The 15,207-nt window shown below is 39.3% G+C and overlaps 1 protein-coding gene across 7 annotated transcripts in view; it reads left to right on the top strand.

Moving 5' to 3' along the window:
* Positions 1–15,207, top strand: part of RBM44 (RNA binding motif protein 44) — a 37,058-nt gene that overhangs the window by 20,504 nt on the left and 1,347 nt on the right. For all 7 annotated transcript variants that reach the window (XM_089477689.1, XM_089477688.1, XM_089477690.1 and 4 more), the window contains exons 5-11: positions 744–917; positions 1,608–1,683; positions 2,473–2,551; positions 5,326–5,412; positions 12,032–12,117; positions 12,246–12,319; positions 13,145–13,607. In XM_089477689.1, coding sequence (XP_089333815.1) covers positions 744–917; positions 1,608–1,683; positions 2,473–2,551; positions 5,326–5,412; positions 12,032–12,117; positions 12,246–12,319; positions 13,145–13,607 — 1,039 coding nt within the window. The remainder of the gene's footprint in view (positions 1–743; positions 918–1,607; positions 1,684–2,472; positions 2,552–5,325; positions 5,413–12,031; positions 12,118–12,245; positions 12,320–13,144; positions 13,608–15,207) is intronic.

Here is a 15,207-nt window from a genome sequence, read left to right as displayed (position 1 = left end):
ATGTATCCCCTAGAAATAATAGATAATGACCTCAAGGGAAAAAAAAACCCATGGTAAAATAATCTTTTATACAGTCACAGCAGCTGGATTAATCTATGATAGATAAATGAATAAATAAAAATGAAAGGACAAACAAATTCAAGATATGTCAGAATGGATATAGAAATTGTATGTCTTCATAGAAATTGATAAATTGACTCATTTCAGAAATGGATCAGTTCAGGAATTCAGAAAAGATTGGGCAAACATAATTTATTACTTAAAATGGGGAGTTATGGCAACATAAGCTTTAGAATAAGAATATATCAATAAACCTATCAGGCTGAAATGAGGATCTCAACAAGTATCAAAAACCAGTAATTTGTTAAATAATAGGAAGTTATTAAGAATACAATATGGATAAAATAGAGAATGTGATTTAAATTGTCATTTTTTAAGCAAAATGAACTGAAATTATTATGAATAGCCAAAGAGTAGAGATTAGTAGCCACTTTACTGTTTTATTGTTTGTGTTTAATGTACTTGTCTTATTTTTGGTAGTGTTATTCTTTTATTGTTATGTCAAAATGAAGATAGATAGATAGATAGATAGATAGATAGATAGATAGATAGATAGATAGAATTGCATTTAATGATGGGGACCATAACTTATTTCCTTAGTTAAGGAAATAGGTTCTTTCCTGTCTTTATTAATGTAGCCTTTAAAAAACAATGTTTATATTAAATAATATTTCTGTTGAAAGGTTGATGCATCTTTCGCAGGAAATAAGTGATCATTTGCCAGACTGCTGCAAGGATATATGGCAGAGAGCCATAAAAGCTGAAATGCAGCTTCTAAAAATTCGCTATCAAATGTATCATCAGCACTGCTGGCAAACCTTCCAACCTGTTATGAAAGAAAAGGAACCTGCAAAAAAGTATGTATGAAATACCTCTCAAATGAAATCTTTTCTGGTGCAGAAGATGCAGTCTGGGCTGTAGTTGTTTAATAGCTGTAATTGCTTAATAGCTCAAAACTGCTTGTGCAGTTTATATAATGATATATATATTTGCTCAGTAAGTTCCACTGTATTCATTGAGATTCCCTGCCAGGGAATTATATATATTTTATTTATTTATTTGCGGTATTTATACCCCGCCCTTCAGCCCTAAAGGCTCTCAGAGTGGCATTCAATTATTATTTTAATTAGATGGTTCCCTGCCCTCAAGCTTACAATCTAAAATATAGATGTGAGGACATGTATATTCAGCTTTTTCAACCCTAAATGCTGTATCTGACCTATACTGCTGTCTGCACATATGTGGAAGTTAGCACGCAAATACATGTTTTCTAGTTTAGGTGCTTGCCCACCAGGCATACAAAACATAGCTGAATTCTGTGTAACATGTACTCAGAAGCAAGATCCAGTAAAAAGATTTCAAGCATATGAAATAGTTTTTCTGTGCAATTTGAAAAATGGTCTATATTACTTTAAAAATGAAAGCTGTGGAAAAAAATTAAGATGAGAAATATGGTGGCTGCAGAGCATTTAGCATACCTAAAGAAATGGTACATAAATAGATGGTATATGTTTTATAAATATGAATGATTTATTTTTTATTTTTAGTTCTGGTCCTGAGACAGGAAAGTTGGTGTCACAAGTGTCATTGCCAGAAAACATGGAAACTTCTTCACACTCTTTAGTAAGTCTTCTAAACCATTATTTTATTAACTTGTGAGTTGTTTAAGAACTTTTGAAATTGTTTCAAATGTAAACTACGGCATACATTTAAAGCAGACCCATATAAGGAAGTAATATCAGTTTCTAGTGCTGACATAACTAATATTCAGAAACAGAAACAGCCATGTTAGACTGGAATATCAATCTGCAAAGTAATCCTGTAGCTTGAGCCTGGAGACAGTATTGTTCAAACATTTGGTCTCAAAGGTGCTGAAGATCTTTTGCATATAATCTTGTGGTTGTGCTTATATATTAGTACTGAAAACATCAAAGGATTGCTCATCTTTGACATTTATTTAAATGGGTGACTGTGCTGCCTTTCTAGCTCTTAGCAGGCCCAGCCTGTCTCAAAATAGTACCTATTCCCTGAGCATGTAAGTATCTAGAATTACCAGCTGGGAGGAGCTATCTTGTTCCCCACACCTTTCCCAAATAGTCTTTCTAAAAATCTAGCATAAAACATAAACTTCTTAAAATTGCTTTGTTTCTCTTTCATAATCCCTTCATTTTCTGCCAATACATGCAGAGAAGGGAAGAGGGCCAGGTAGCAGACTACCCTTTTCACAGCAGTATAGAGGCAGCAGTTACAGCTCTCTTGAATAGAGCAAGTCTCAGAATTAGCTAGTGGAGAATGACCACCACATGGGCTGAAGGATACCTTTGGCAGCATCACAAGAAGCCTGCTGCTTCTCTACTTGAATTACTTTATAGTACTGTAAAGGAAAAAAATGAATATATATTTTTTTAATAGGTTACGCATCAAATGAGTGAAAAACAGTGCCTTTCTAATAAGAATGCAGAGGAGAGGAAAAATGATCTTGTAGAAAATGGTAAGTTCATCCTTTATCTAAAAATCTGAAGTCCAATGATTCCGACATACACTTATGACATAAACATTTGTTGTTAGAATTGTAAGTCTTATACTCAAATGAAGGCACCATCTTGATAATAAAAACAGAACAAAATGAACAAGGCAGACAGTATTTTGACTAGGACAAACTCCAGTTCCAAAGCATTGTACAAGCTGTCATATTTTTTAGAATTCTCTAAATCTAGGTGATAAAAATAGACCAGAGCCAGGAGCATTGGAATCCAGACATTTGGATAGATGTGTTAACAAATCTCTTAACTCATGAACAGTGCAGTTTGGCGTCAACTAGTATGTGTATGTATGGTATCTAGAAAAGTCTAATTGGAAGAAGACAAAATAAGGGCTTCCTGTCTCTGGAAAAAAAGGGTTGATAATGTATCTGATGAAGCCCCCATTCTGGATACTAGATTCAGTGTGCTGTTGTCAAATAGGTTTGAATGTAGGGCTTGTTTTAATATTTTCTCCACACATGTCGTGTGTTCAAAAGCAGTCCTTGGGCACCTGGACCAGCTGCCTATCTTCCCCATTTTTTAACTCTCACCCTTGGGAGACTGCATAGTCTGAAAAGTGAGTTCTCTCATTTCCTGAAAAAAAGGAGACATTGTGTACCAGTAATTGCATGAACCTGCCACTTAAACATGCTGTTCTATGGTATCATGAAGGGTAATAAATGTGTATGGAAGATGTGTGACAGTTTACAGATCAATTGCAGTTGCAGAGAGAAGGAAACTGATCTTCAAACAGAACCACACACTTATTTTATCTTTCAGTTCTTTACCTCACATTTCCCTCCCCTATTTTTTTATAGTAGCTATCCTAGTGTTACATCACTTGAGTAACATAGGGAAGGAAGTAACGGGGTTGTGTTTTGCGTCTGTAATTTCTACACTGCTTTTTAATGTATATACAGTGCATCTGCACCATATGCGGGTGCACTATACACAGCTTTCAGCTTACACTGAGGCTGCGCTGCAATAGAATGAATGGTGTGTGCGCCCGAACCCCATTATATTCAATGTGGCTCAAGCATATGCGTTATTTGCCTTACGCGGGGGTGGGTGGGTTCCGGAATGGATCCCCCACATAAATCAAACCAATGTATACAAAAAAACCTAAGTTGGAATATATAAGAACAAATAAAATCTTGCAACCACCCAAAGTTAAATGTAAGCAATTTCTATAAGGAAACGAGTAGATTGTATAGAGGAGGGCATTTGACAGTTCTTGGGTCATTAGTAGGAAAGCTCTGCTCTAAACTGATGATAACCTAAAATTCCTAAAATGTGGAGTAGGACTGATCTTTACTTTCAGAGCAGAACCATATGGGAGAAAGAATTCTGTGTTACAGATCATATCAGCACATTTCTGCTTTCCAATGATGACTCAGGTCAACGTTGAGAGCCCTCAGGCTCGAATTCAAGCTCAGGCCTTTGATAGGCCCCCTCGTTAGGACCAAATGACCCTTTGGAGCGAGGCGGACAGTCACTCTAGACTGGAGGATAAACCTTCGTTCCAAGATGACCTCCTCCAGCATTATCTGGACTTGGTCTGCGACTTTGACAGTGGCTGATACCTCCTGCCAGTCGATGCTGACCAACTCCACCGCAGTCTCCAGTGCCTTTTCCAATCTGGCTGGTAGCTAGGACCTCTGCTCCAACCAGTGACTCTCCAACCAGTGAGTCGCTCTACTCTCGGCCTCTCCCAAACACGCCTGAAGACTCCCTGAGAAGATCTCTGTCTCCAACAACTGAGTCAGATGTGGAAAGGCTGTCAACACCAGCTCACCTGGTCGGGCTCCGCCTTTCCTATGGACAACATCAGGTAATTTGCAATCCAGATAGTCCGTATGGCCAATGTCCTCAAGATCATGGCCAACCGTACCGATGAGGATTGAGAGGAGGGTCCACAGGAAGGTTCCAGCTCCTTCCATCGGATACTTCCCATTACTGCAAAAGATCACCAGCCTTACCTTCAATTCCACAAGGACAAAGCGGTCCTTCTGAAGGTGGTGTCAGCCTTCCACATCAACCAAGACATTGTGTTGCTGAGCTTGGCCCCGAACCTGACAACTGATGGCAAGCGTCATCTACACACCCTAGATGTCCAAAGGGTTCTGGCTTTCTGCCTGGACAGGACTTTGGGTTCAAGGCTCCCCGAGAGACTTTTTGTTTGCTACTCAGAGGCTAAGACTACCTGTGACTGCTCGGAGATTCTCTAAGTGGGTGGCTGGTACCGTCCACTCCCTCCTCCACTGATTGAAGCTTGTCAGTCTAACCCATTTGTGTGATTCACAGAGACCACGAAGAAGGAGGACAGGTTGCTTACCTATAACTGTATTTCTTTGAATAGTCATCTGCAAATACATACAAATCCTGTCCATCCTCCCCTCAGTCGTGTCCTGCTTATTGCTAAGATTCTTCTGTTGCTGCTATGCAGCATACTATACGGAACTGAAGAAAGAGCAGGAACACTAGGGGCTTTATAGGGGTGGGTGGAGCTATTGCCAAAAAGTTGTTGCTGAAATTCTGCTTAGTGATATTAGAAGTTTCTGAGCTAGCTGTGCAGGCGTAGACATAACCCATTTGTGTGTATTCGCAGATGACCACTCAAAGAAATACAGTTACAGGTAAGCAACCTGTCCATCTGCCCACTTCATGTCAACCTTTGCTGATTTTTATCTGTCTGTACAGTCCGTGTGTGTGTTTTATCTTAAAGTATTTATCATTTATTAAGAATCTTCGAATTCTCAAGAAATCACAGAACACTGGTTTGATGCCACACAGAACCTGGCAGAGGGTGATTCTCTACCGTCACTTACAGGTCAGTTAAACCTAACTGGTGGATTTTGACTTCGTAGCAGTTTGGGAACAGCAAAAATACTAACATGCGTTGCTTTCTTGTGTTCTCTTTTTAGCCTCACAAAGGATCTGGCCCTGCGCAAATCCCCTTTTAGAATATTTTGTAAATCTTGCATGGGATTTAGTTCTCACTACTTCCCCACATTCTACTCATTTATACAGTTAAATTTTCCTTTTCTTTTCATAGTTATAGCTCTTTTTTTCTAATTTGTCCTGGAATGTTGTTCTGTATTTTCTCAGGTTCTTCTCCAGTTATCATCTTCACTATCTCTGCCACGATGACAATATCAATAATCTTTTGTATGGCTGCTTTTCTACATAATTGTACCTAAAGCATATCACTGCACAAGAACTGCAGAGCAATTTAAATCATTCATTTGTTTGTCCAGTACCAATTTATTTTAAAACATAAGAGAGCCCTGCAAATAGTACTACAACTGCAGTGTTAATTTGTTTATTTAATGTATCTATGACTTTTTTGCCTCCTAGGACTCTGGAGGCTATGCAGAACATGTTAAAAGTGTTTAAAATAATGCAGAGATAAAAACTTTTTTAAAAAATTAAAATGCACTTTGCCTTCAACCCATTTCTGACTATTAGCAATCTTAACACAAGCATATCATGGGGTTTCCTTAGCAAGATTTGTTCAGAAAGGATTCACTCCCCCCCCCCCCAAGGCTGAGAGAATGTGACATACCTGAGGTCACCCAGTGGGTTTCCATGACCAAGCAGGAATTTGAACCCTGATCTCCAAAGTCATAGTCCAGTGATAAAACCATTGCACCATGCTCACTCTTTAAAAATACACTTTAAGGACCTTTAAAAACAAATTAAGAATTGGTATTAATATAATTTTTAAACAATTGGAATAACATAGCTGCAATTGGAAGCTCCGAACAGATGAAGCCAGTCTAACTTCCCTTGGAAGAGAGTTCCGCAGTTGGAGTTCTTCTACAGGGAAAGTCCTGTCACGTGCACACTAACCTAGCCTCTCAAGATGGCAACAGGGCCTATGTAGAAAATTTCAGATTTTGGACAGGCTCATGTGAGAGAAGGCAGTCACTTCAGATGTCCTACCCACAAACAGTCTGTTCTTTTTGGGACAATACTAACACCTTGATTTTTGCTGGGAAACAAATTGGAAGCCAGTGTAGTTCTTGTAAGGCTGGTATTACATGGTCTCCAAAAATTACACCTGATACCAGTTTGCCTGCTGCAGTTTGCACTAGGGCAGCTTCTTCCAAACACTTTCAAGGGCAGCCCTCCATAAAGCACATTACGGTACTCATATTAGAGGAAATTAAGGCACAAATTAAGGAACCACCGTGCCAAAATCTGCTCTCCCTGGTACAGCTGATGCACTAGCCAAAACCTGGCAAAGGCTTTCTTTTTCTGTCTCGCTCTCCAGGAACAGCCCTGTTTGCAAGCACACTCCCAAACAACTACCGTAATCTTTCAGAGAGAGAAATCCCATCCAGAGCAGGCTGTGAGGCCAACACTAACTTATCTTTCCTGCTGACTAACAGCACCTCCATCTTGTCTGGATTGAACTTCAGTTTATTCAGACACACCCATTCCTTCACTGCATCCAAACCACTGGACCTTTGGCCCAGTACATGAAGGATGTTGCTGTTCTTCTTCTTCTTCTTCTTCTTTTCTTATATCCTGCCTTTCTCCCAATATAGGGACTTAAGGATATACAAGTGGTTGTTGAAAAGGTCCCAAAAATTGAGTGTAATTTTGTCACTGGAGCTTGAAAGAGTGTTCTTTTGAATTTTATAATGGCAGTTTGCAGGATCATAACTGTAATTTATGAAGTGCGTTGAACTTTGGAATAAACCATGTCAGCAAAAAGTGTGGAATTTTGAAATGCTGGACTGCAGACCATCATAAAGTTCTTGTCCTAAAGAAGAAAGTTCCAAAGGAAACCCATGAGTATATGATGCAAACACTGAGTGACAAGTGCCCATCATATTCATCAGCGAAGAGGTGATGTGCCAACTTTCAGCATGGAGATTTGAAGATTAAAGATGCACCAAGGTCTGGAAGGCCTTCAACAGGGTTAATTCCTGAAACAGATGAATGTGTTCATGACCTAATTTTGGAAATCAGCGAATCTCAGCTAAAACAATTGCTGAGACCCTAGAGGTATTGTGGGAAGACATTGGGTTTATAATTCATGAGCAGTTTGCTACACAGAAGCTGTCAACTGAGTAGTGCTGCAATGTTTTAGTACTGGCCAGAAAGGAAATCAAGTGGATACCTCCAAGTTGATTTTGTAGTATTTTGAGCAATCTAGTGATATTTTTTTGGAATGACTTGTCACGGTTGCTGAAACAAGATTAGATCACTGTGATCTGGAGACCAAACAACAGTCCTTGCAGTGGCAGCATTTGGGTTCTCCATGGCCAAAGAAATTCAAGCCCCAAAAGACAGCAAAAAAAAAAAAATCATGGCCACCATTTTTTGGGATAAGGAAAGTATTAAAGGAAGGGTTAAACAGTTGATTCAGAACACTACTCTAACTTGATGTGCTGTTTAAAGGAGGCGTTGAAAGAAAAATGGCAAAAGAAGCTCCTTTTTGTAGAACAATGCACCTGCTTACAGAGACGACAAGATGATGGATGTTTAGAAGAATGTGGGGTTTGAGTGCATAGGCCATCCACCCTACTCACCAGATCTTGCTCCATCTGCCTAATTCCTGTTTCCAAATTCAAAATAAGAATTTGAAAGGAATGAAATTTTCAAATGATTCAGAGATGATTGGAGCAGCAGAACAGTAGTTCAGACATCAGAAATGTATAGTGGAAGAGTTAAAGAAACTTGGGCCTGTTACAGACAGGCCAAAATAAAGCTGCCTCGAGTCACTTTGGAGGTATGGTATTTCAATGATGCATGTGTCCTAAGAGTCTAAAAGCCGCACCAAAGCCACGTTCCAGACCTAAGGACTGGAGTGCAGCTTTGGTGTGGCTTTTGGACTCTTAGGACTCATGCATCATTGAAATACCATACCTCCAAAATGACTCGAAGCAGCTTTATTTTGGCCTGTCTGTAACAGGCCTTGAGAAACATTGTATGAAGTCTATTGAACGTCAGCTATAAGAGCATCTGTAGTGTCATCAATGTTTGTGAGGGTGCTGTACTTTGGATAAACGAACTAGAGAAAACACAGAATTTGAGGATAATCAATTTACAGAATGCATTAGAAAAATTACAAAGGAAACTTAAGTATGTGGTGGATGCAGGATACAAAGCAACCGCATTTCTGGCAAAAAGCATTAATTCTATGGTAATTGGTCAAAGTTGTTGGTGGTTATGTCACTGGGAGGCAGACCAGAAATCGTGGAATAATTTGGCATATGTTCCCTTTAAGAGAGGATTATTATTTGGAGATGAAAATTTGGAAAACATATCAATTGAAAATAGAGAGAAAAAGCAGGTTATGCACACCTTGCAAAGGAAACGTTCAGATGGAAGGTTCTATAAAGGAGTATATAATTCTTACAATTCCTTTCATGGTAAAGGAATGGGTAGAGTCTCCAACGATAGGTCAACAAGACAAAATCGGTATCAACAAAGGACAGGATTTACAAGAGAATTATAAAATAACAAACAAGTTCCAGCAAGAGCAGGGAATAATTCTCCTCTTGCAGGGGACATCAGCAATACGTGAAAACACTTCAGGTAGGAGAAAGATTAGTACAGTTCAGACATTTGTTGCCACAGATAACGTGGGATCGATGGGCTTGCCAAGTTATGACGGACGGATACAGAATATTGTTCAACCACAAACCAAAAGAACGGTATCTTCCATCTCCAGTGAAAAAAGATGCCCTCTGCACCAAGAGTGTTTGCAAAAGTATTAGTTCCACTAATAGCATTCTTGAGAAAAAAAAGGGACACAACTTCATCCATATTTGGGCGATATTCTTCCGAAAGCATAATCGACAGGAAGCAATAAAAGATCAAAACGAGACCCTATATACATTAGAAAGTTACAGATTCATAATAAATTATGACAAAAGTCACCTTACACTGGCACGTCATCTAACGTATTTAAGAGCTTTAATAGACACAAGTCAAGGTTATCTAGATCTATTGCAGGAGAGGAAAGAGACAATCAAAATGGAAATAATGCAACTACAAAAATCCAAAGCAGCCAACCTAATGTGGCTAGCATGGGTAATGGATCTGATAATATCAGCCATCAAATTGGTACCTTGGAGAAGATACCACACCAGAGTATTACAACAATATCTCCAGTCACATCAGAAACCAATTGGAAGAAAATTAAATTATACATTACCACTACCACCACACATAAAGACACAGACCAAAAGGTGGCTTTCAGACAATAAATTGGGCAAGGGAGTACAAGAAGTAAGAATAACAATCGATGTGAGTTTCAAAGGCTTGAGAGCATATTGCAAATGTTTCAGTGCAGAGATTTTGGGCATCATCAGACAAATAGCACAATATCAGTTTTTTGGAGCTGAAAGCTGTACGACTAGCTCTCTACAAGTTTACAAAAACAATCAAGACTCAGCATGTTCAAATTGTAATGGACAATATATCAATGAAAGCATACATCAACACCCAAGGAAGACTAAATCTATGTCATTGATGAAAGAATTGGACAAAATATTCAGGTATACGGAGAAAAACTTGGCAAGAATCTCAGCAGTGTATCTGAAAGGAACCTTAAATGTCAAAGCAGATTTCTTGAGTCGAAACAGGATTCACCCCGGGGAATGGGAATTAAAGCAAGAAGTATTTGACAATCTAAACAAAAGACTAGGTCCATTTCCAATGGATTTATTTGCGTCAGCAAAGAATTACAAGTTAAACAGATATATTTCAATCGATGGAAGCTTAAAAGCAGAACACTTCAACACTCTAGCAGTACCTTGGCTGGAAGAATGTCTTTATGCATTTCCACCAAAGTTATTCAGAAGATACAGTCAGAGGGGGGGAACATCAGGCTAATAGCACCATTTTGGCCAAGGGGACCATGGTTTCCAATGTTAGTACATCCATCAACATCACCGCCAATACCACTTCCACATTAACCAGACCTTGTAAGTCAGGGGCCAATTTATCATTCAGCTTTGAATTGGTAGTAGCTAACTGCATGGATCTTGAAAAGAGAAAATTACAGAAATGTGGATATTCCAAAGAAGTAATAGACACCATCATGGCTTCTAGACCGCAATCAACAGAGAAAATACATAACAGAACATGGAGTGGTGCCTAACGAACTGATTATAACATAAGATAGAAGTCACAAACATTTTGCAGTTCTTACAGGACGGACTAAAGAAAGGATTAAGACAGAACACTGAAGCATCAAGTGGCAGATTTGACAGTATTAATAAGTTTCAATAGGATACCTTTATCGGCACATAAACGCATAAAAAGGTTTTTTATGAGGAGCAACACTATCGACATATCCAACAGTACATAGATTTCCATTTTGGAATCTTGATTTAACCCTAAACAATTTGATGAAAGAGCCCTTTGAACCATTGGAGAAAACCGGTTTGTGACACTTGACATATAAAGTAACGTGTCTCATTGCCATAACATATGTGAGGTGGGTCTCAAAGCTTACAGCTTTGTCTATTTATCCATATTTATTTAAATTTGAGCAAGAAAGACTAGTATTACATTTAGATCCAATAGTCGTACCAAAGTGCATTTGGAATTCATATCATAACGACACTAACTCCACGTCAACCACTGGAGAAGAGATGGCATACATTGAATGTAGTAAGAGCTGTACAAATATGCAAGAAGAGAACAAATCAAATATGACGATCAGAAGCACTGTTCATATCATTTAATCCAAGGACAATGAGTCAGAAAGTGTCCAGTCATATAATTTCCTGATGGATTAAGGCATGCATTTTCCTCTGTTACGATCTAGAAAAAAAACCAAGACCAAGTAATGTATATGCCCATTAAACAAGATCAATGCCAACAAGTAAGGTATATACGGGGACTGCTTCTTTAAAGGATACATGTCAGGTAGTGGGCTAGAGTGAGCCAAACACTTTAATAAGACATTATAAACTGCATAAATACGAATCAGCACAAGCATCCTTCGGAAGGACAGTGCTTCACGCAGAAGTAACAGAAAGATAAATTTTTAAAAAACCTACTCTGAGATTAAGCTTGGATAAGTCCCAATGATCATGGATAACTCCTCCCTACTATCCTGAGAATGAGAAATTATACTTACCAAGAAGGCTCATTGTAGGATGACTGGGGGAGTTATACACACACACACACACACACACACCATTAGATAAATACCTAAGGAAACAAAAGCAGGATCATAGGGCTTAGTAAAGGCTAGATAACAAAAAATGATGGAGAAGGAAGAAGTCCCAATAGTCGTAACAGAAAAAGATCAAGGACTCCTGTCGGCACAAGGTTGGCGCACATGGGCTAAACCCAGTGGTCGTGGATAATTCTTCCCTACCATCCTAGAATGAACCTTTTCGGTAATATAATTTCTCATTTTTTTTTTGTTCGTTGTATAACTTAATTAATTTTTTCATATTTTTTTCCATTTCTAGAAACACAAACTATAGATGACCAAAAAAAGGCATCAAAGGACAGTGTTTACGTTCATGTTGGCAATTTAGGTCCCTTAGTATCAGAAGTAAGTCAACTTCTATTTCAGTATAATTAAATAAGTCATAAATTAAATAAAAACAATTAACTACATTAGTTGGTTTCATCTGATGCCACTTTACCGTGTTTCTGTCAAATTCTTTTTGCTTATTTTAGGTTGACCTATTGCTTAATTTCCAGAAATACAATGTTTCTGAGATTTCAATTTGTGAACCCTCTGACAATTACAGGTATGTATATGATATTACGGGATTTCTTTTAAGTTGTAAGGTGTGAATCCCATTCTTTCCTAGCTCAGACTTGATTGCATTGCTTACTGTTCCCATCCTTAACCAAAAGTCTGTTTTTCTCTGGCCCTCACAATGCTGATGCTTCCTTAAAAAACAAAAAACCTTCCAGCTGGATAGAGGAAATGGGTGGGGGTAGGGACTGAGGGCATAAAAAGATTTTGTAAAAAGGAGCTTCTTTGTCAGAGGTTTTGTTATGGTAAATAAGGTATGCCCATTTTTAAAAGGGCCGAGTTGATTTTTTTAATGTTTTGTTTATCTATTTGTTTGAAGATTATCACACGAGGACTTAGTGTGAACGAAACATGGGGGGATCATTACAGCAGCGTGTCTGTAACTTTGAAACAATTCCCCAGAGTTAGGGAATTGCGAGCTCCCTCTAGTGTCCTGGAATCGTTATGGGAAAGTGTTCTTTCTATTAACTCAATATTTCCATGTATAGAAAAAACACTCTCCCTTAACAATTTCAGATTCCCTAACACTGGGGAATCGTTTCAAGGTTACAGGCAAGCGCACTGCTGGAAATGATTCCCTCACATTTCATTCACACTAAGTCCTCGGGTGGCAATCCTCTTTGTTTATTATTTATTTATTCATTTTGCATTGGAGAATGAATCACACCCCTAACATTTTAGAAGGATTAGTATTTCTAGATTGAAGCGATCATGTTGAATATGTTCTATGTTTGCTGTATTGAAATGATTGATGTGATGTCTATTTTGTTCCATTGAATGCTATTTCTTAATTCTGCACATCTTTTACATCTAGATATGCATCTCTAAGTTTCAAATCAGCCCATGAAGCCAGTCTGGCAGTAAAAGAAATGAATGACAAACTAATAAAAGGAAAAGCGGTGAATGTTCGACTTCTACAAACTGTGAAAGAAAATGGAGTCCCAAGTTATAAGAGTTCTGTGAAACAAGAACATGAAGACCAAAGAGAGCATTCTAGTTCTGATAAGAATACTGAACATAAGAAGAATTGTAATAGGATTTTAGAAATGCCTCCTCCTTCCTTAGCTGCTCCCAGAGTGGTTTCTCGTGGCCCTGTCTCCTCTTCAAAAAGACCAGAGGCTTCCAAAGATCCCCTAAAGTTGTCTTTGCCTGATTTGTCGAACACTCCTGCATCCGTCTCAGCTTCATCGAAAATACCATTTTGTCTTTCTTCCTCTTCTAAAGTCCCTGACCCTAAGCCTTCATCAAGAAACTCTTGCTTTGATATAGATCAAGAGGTAACTTCTTTTCATACAGGATGGCATTCTTAAAACAATGTGCATGCCTTTTTTGCATGTAAGGTTCATTGTAGACATAATACTTCTGATGGCTTAATTGACATTTAACTACAGTTATCCTTCCATATTCATGGGACGTTAGGGGCGAAGGACTTTTGCAAATTTGAAAATTTCACGAATAACCCCTCCTCCCAGTTTCAGAGCGACAGGCAGGGGTTGGAGAGGAGCAGGCACACTTGCCTCTCTTCCCTCCTCCGATGCCTCAGAGAGCTTGCGTGAGTGCTCTGAGGCATCATAAGGAAGATGGGAGACTTGTGCATGCTGCTCTCACCCCTCCTCCTTGCCCCAGGCAAGCTCTGAGGCATCAAGGAAGGGAGAGAGAAGTGTGTGTGACTTTTCACCACCTCCCTTCCAATGTTTCAGAGAGTTTTCCTCAGCTGTCTTAACATCAGAAGGCAGGGGGGACTTGGTCTCCCTTTCTCTGGCCGCTGCCACCCTGAAAAGCCTTGGGAGAAGCTTCTCCCGAACCCTTTCAAGGCGACGGGCTCGGGGAAAGGGAGTCCTCTCTTTCTCCAGACCCTGCTGCCCTGGAAAGCCTTGGGAGAAGCCTCCCTCAAGACCTTCCAAGGCGGCAGGGCTCGGGGGAAGTCCTCTCTTCCTCCGGACTCTGCTGCCATGGGAAGCTTTGGAAGAAAGAAAGAGTTTGCCTCTCTTTCCTTTTGCTGTCACCCTATAGCTGGCTCAGCTGGGCTAGTTACAAAGTGGCAGGGAGGGGATGTAGAGGAGGGGGGTGCGTGTGTACGTGGAGGCTTTGACCTCACAAATGATCAAAACCATGAGTGCCAAAGCCATGAATACGGAGGGACAACTGTAATTGGATCCAAGCTATGGTACTGGGTCAATACTTCTAGAGCACTGGCATGAAATGCATATAGGGATAAATACCATTACTGTCTCAAGTCAGTTTTAGAGATCCAGGGTTAAAAGAACTGTAATTACCTTTAATTACAGTTAATGTTAGCTCCAGTGTAATAATTATCATTAATAAACCTGGTAGGGAAAACAGACTTTGGTTCCGTTCTTAGTCCCATTTACAATAGATACATTAAATCAGTGAAACTTGTATAATTGTTGACTTAGAAAATTCCAGTTGATTCAGTGGGTGTAATCTGGTTGGGAATGGTCTAAATCCCCTAAAGGGACCAAATCCTGACTGATTTTAGAAGCTAAACAGGGTCAGCTCTGGTTAGTACTTGGATGGGGGGCCACCAGCAAATACCAGGTGCTGTAAGCTGTTTTTCAGAGGAAGTGACTGGCAAAGCCACCTCTAAGTATTCCTGGTGTAAGGTAACCCTATGGAATTCATGGGATCACCATATATTGATAGGAGACATGAAGGCACATACACTGCTTGTGACTAAATCTTGGATTTAAGCTTTGCTTTCAATAGGGGAGAGAGCGTACAGACTACTTGGCCCTTTCTGCTCACTTAATCATGGTTAAGTAGTTGAGACTGTTATGTCTGCATGCCATTTACATTTAAGGGTCCACTATCAATAGTTCTATTGTGCACATGAGGTTCTGTGTGGCCTCAGGCTAC

Source organism: Sceloporus occidentalis, unplaced genomic scaffold, assembly GCF_023333645.1.
Source record: "Sceloporus occidentalis isolate IW3139 unplaced genomic scaffold, rSceOcc1.0.p SCAF_12, whole genome shotgun sequence".
Classification (NCBI taxonomy): Eukaryota; Metazoa; Chordata; class Lepidosauria; order Squamata; family Phrynosomatidae; genus Sceloporus; species Sceloporus occidentalis.
Note: the sequence above shows the minus strand (reverse complement) of the source record. Positions and strands in the feature narration are given on the sequence as shown.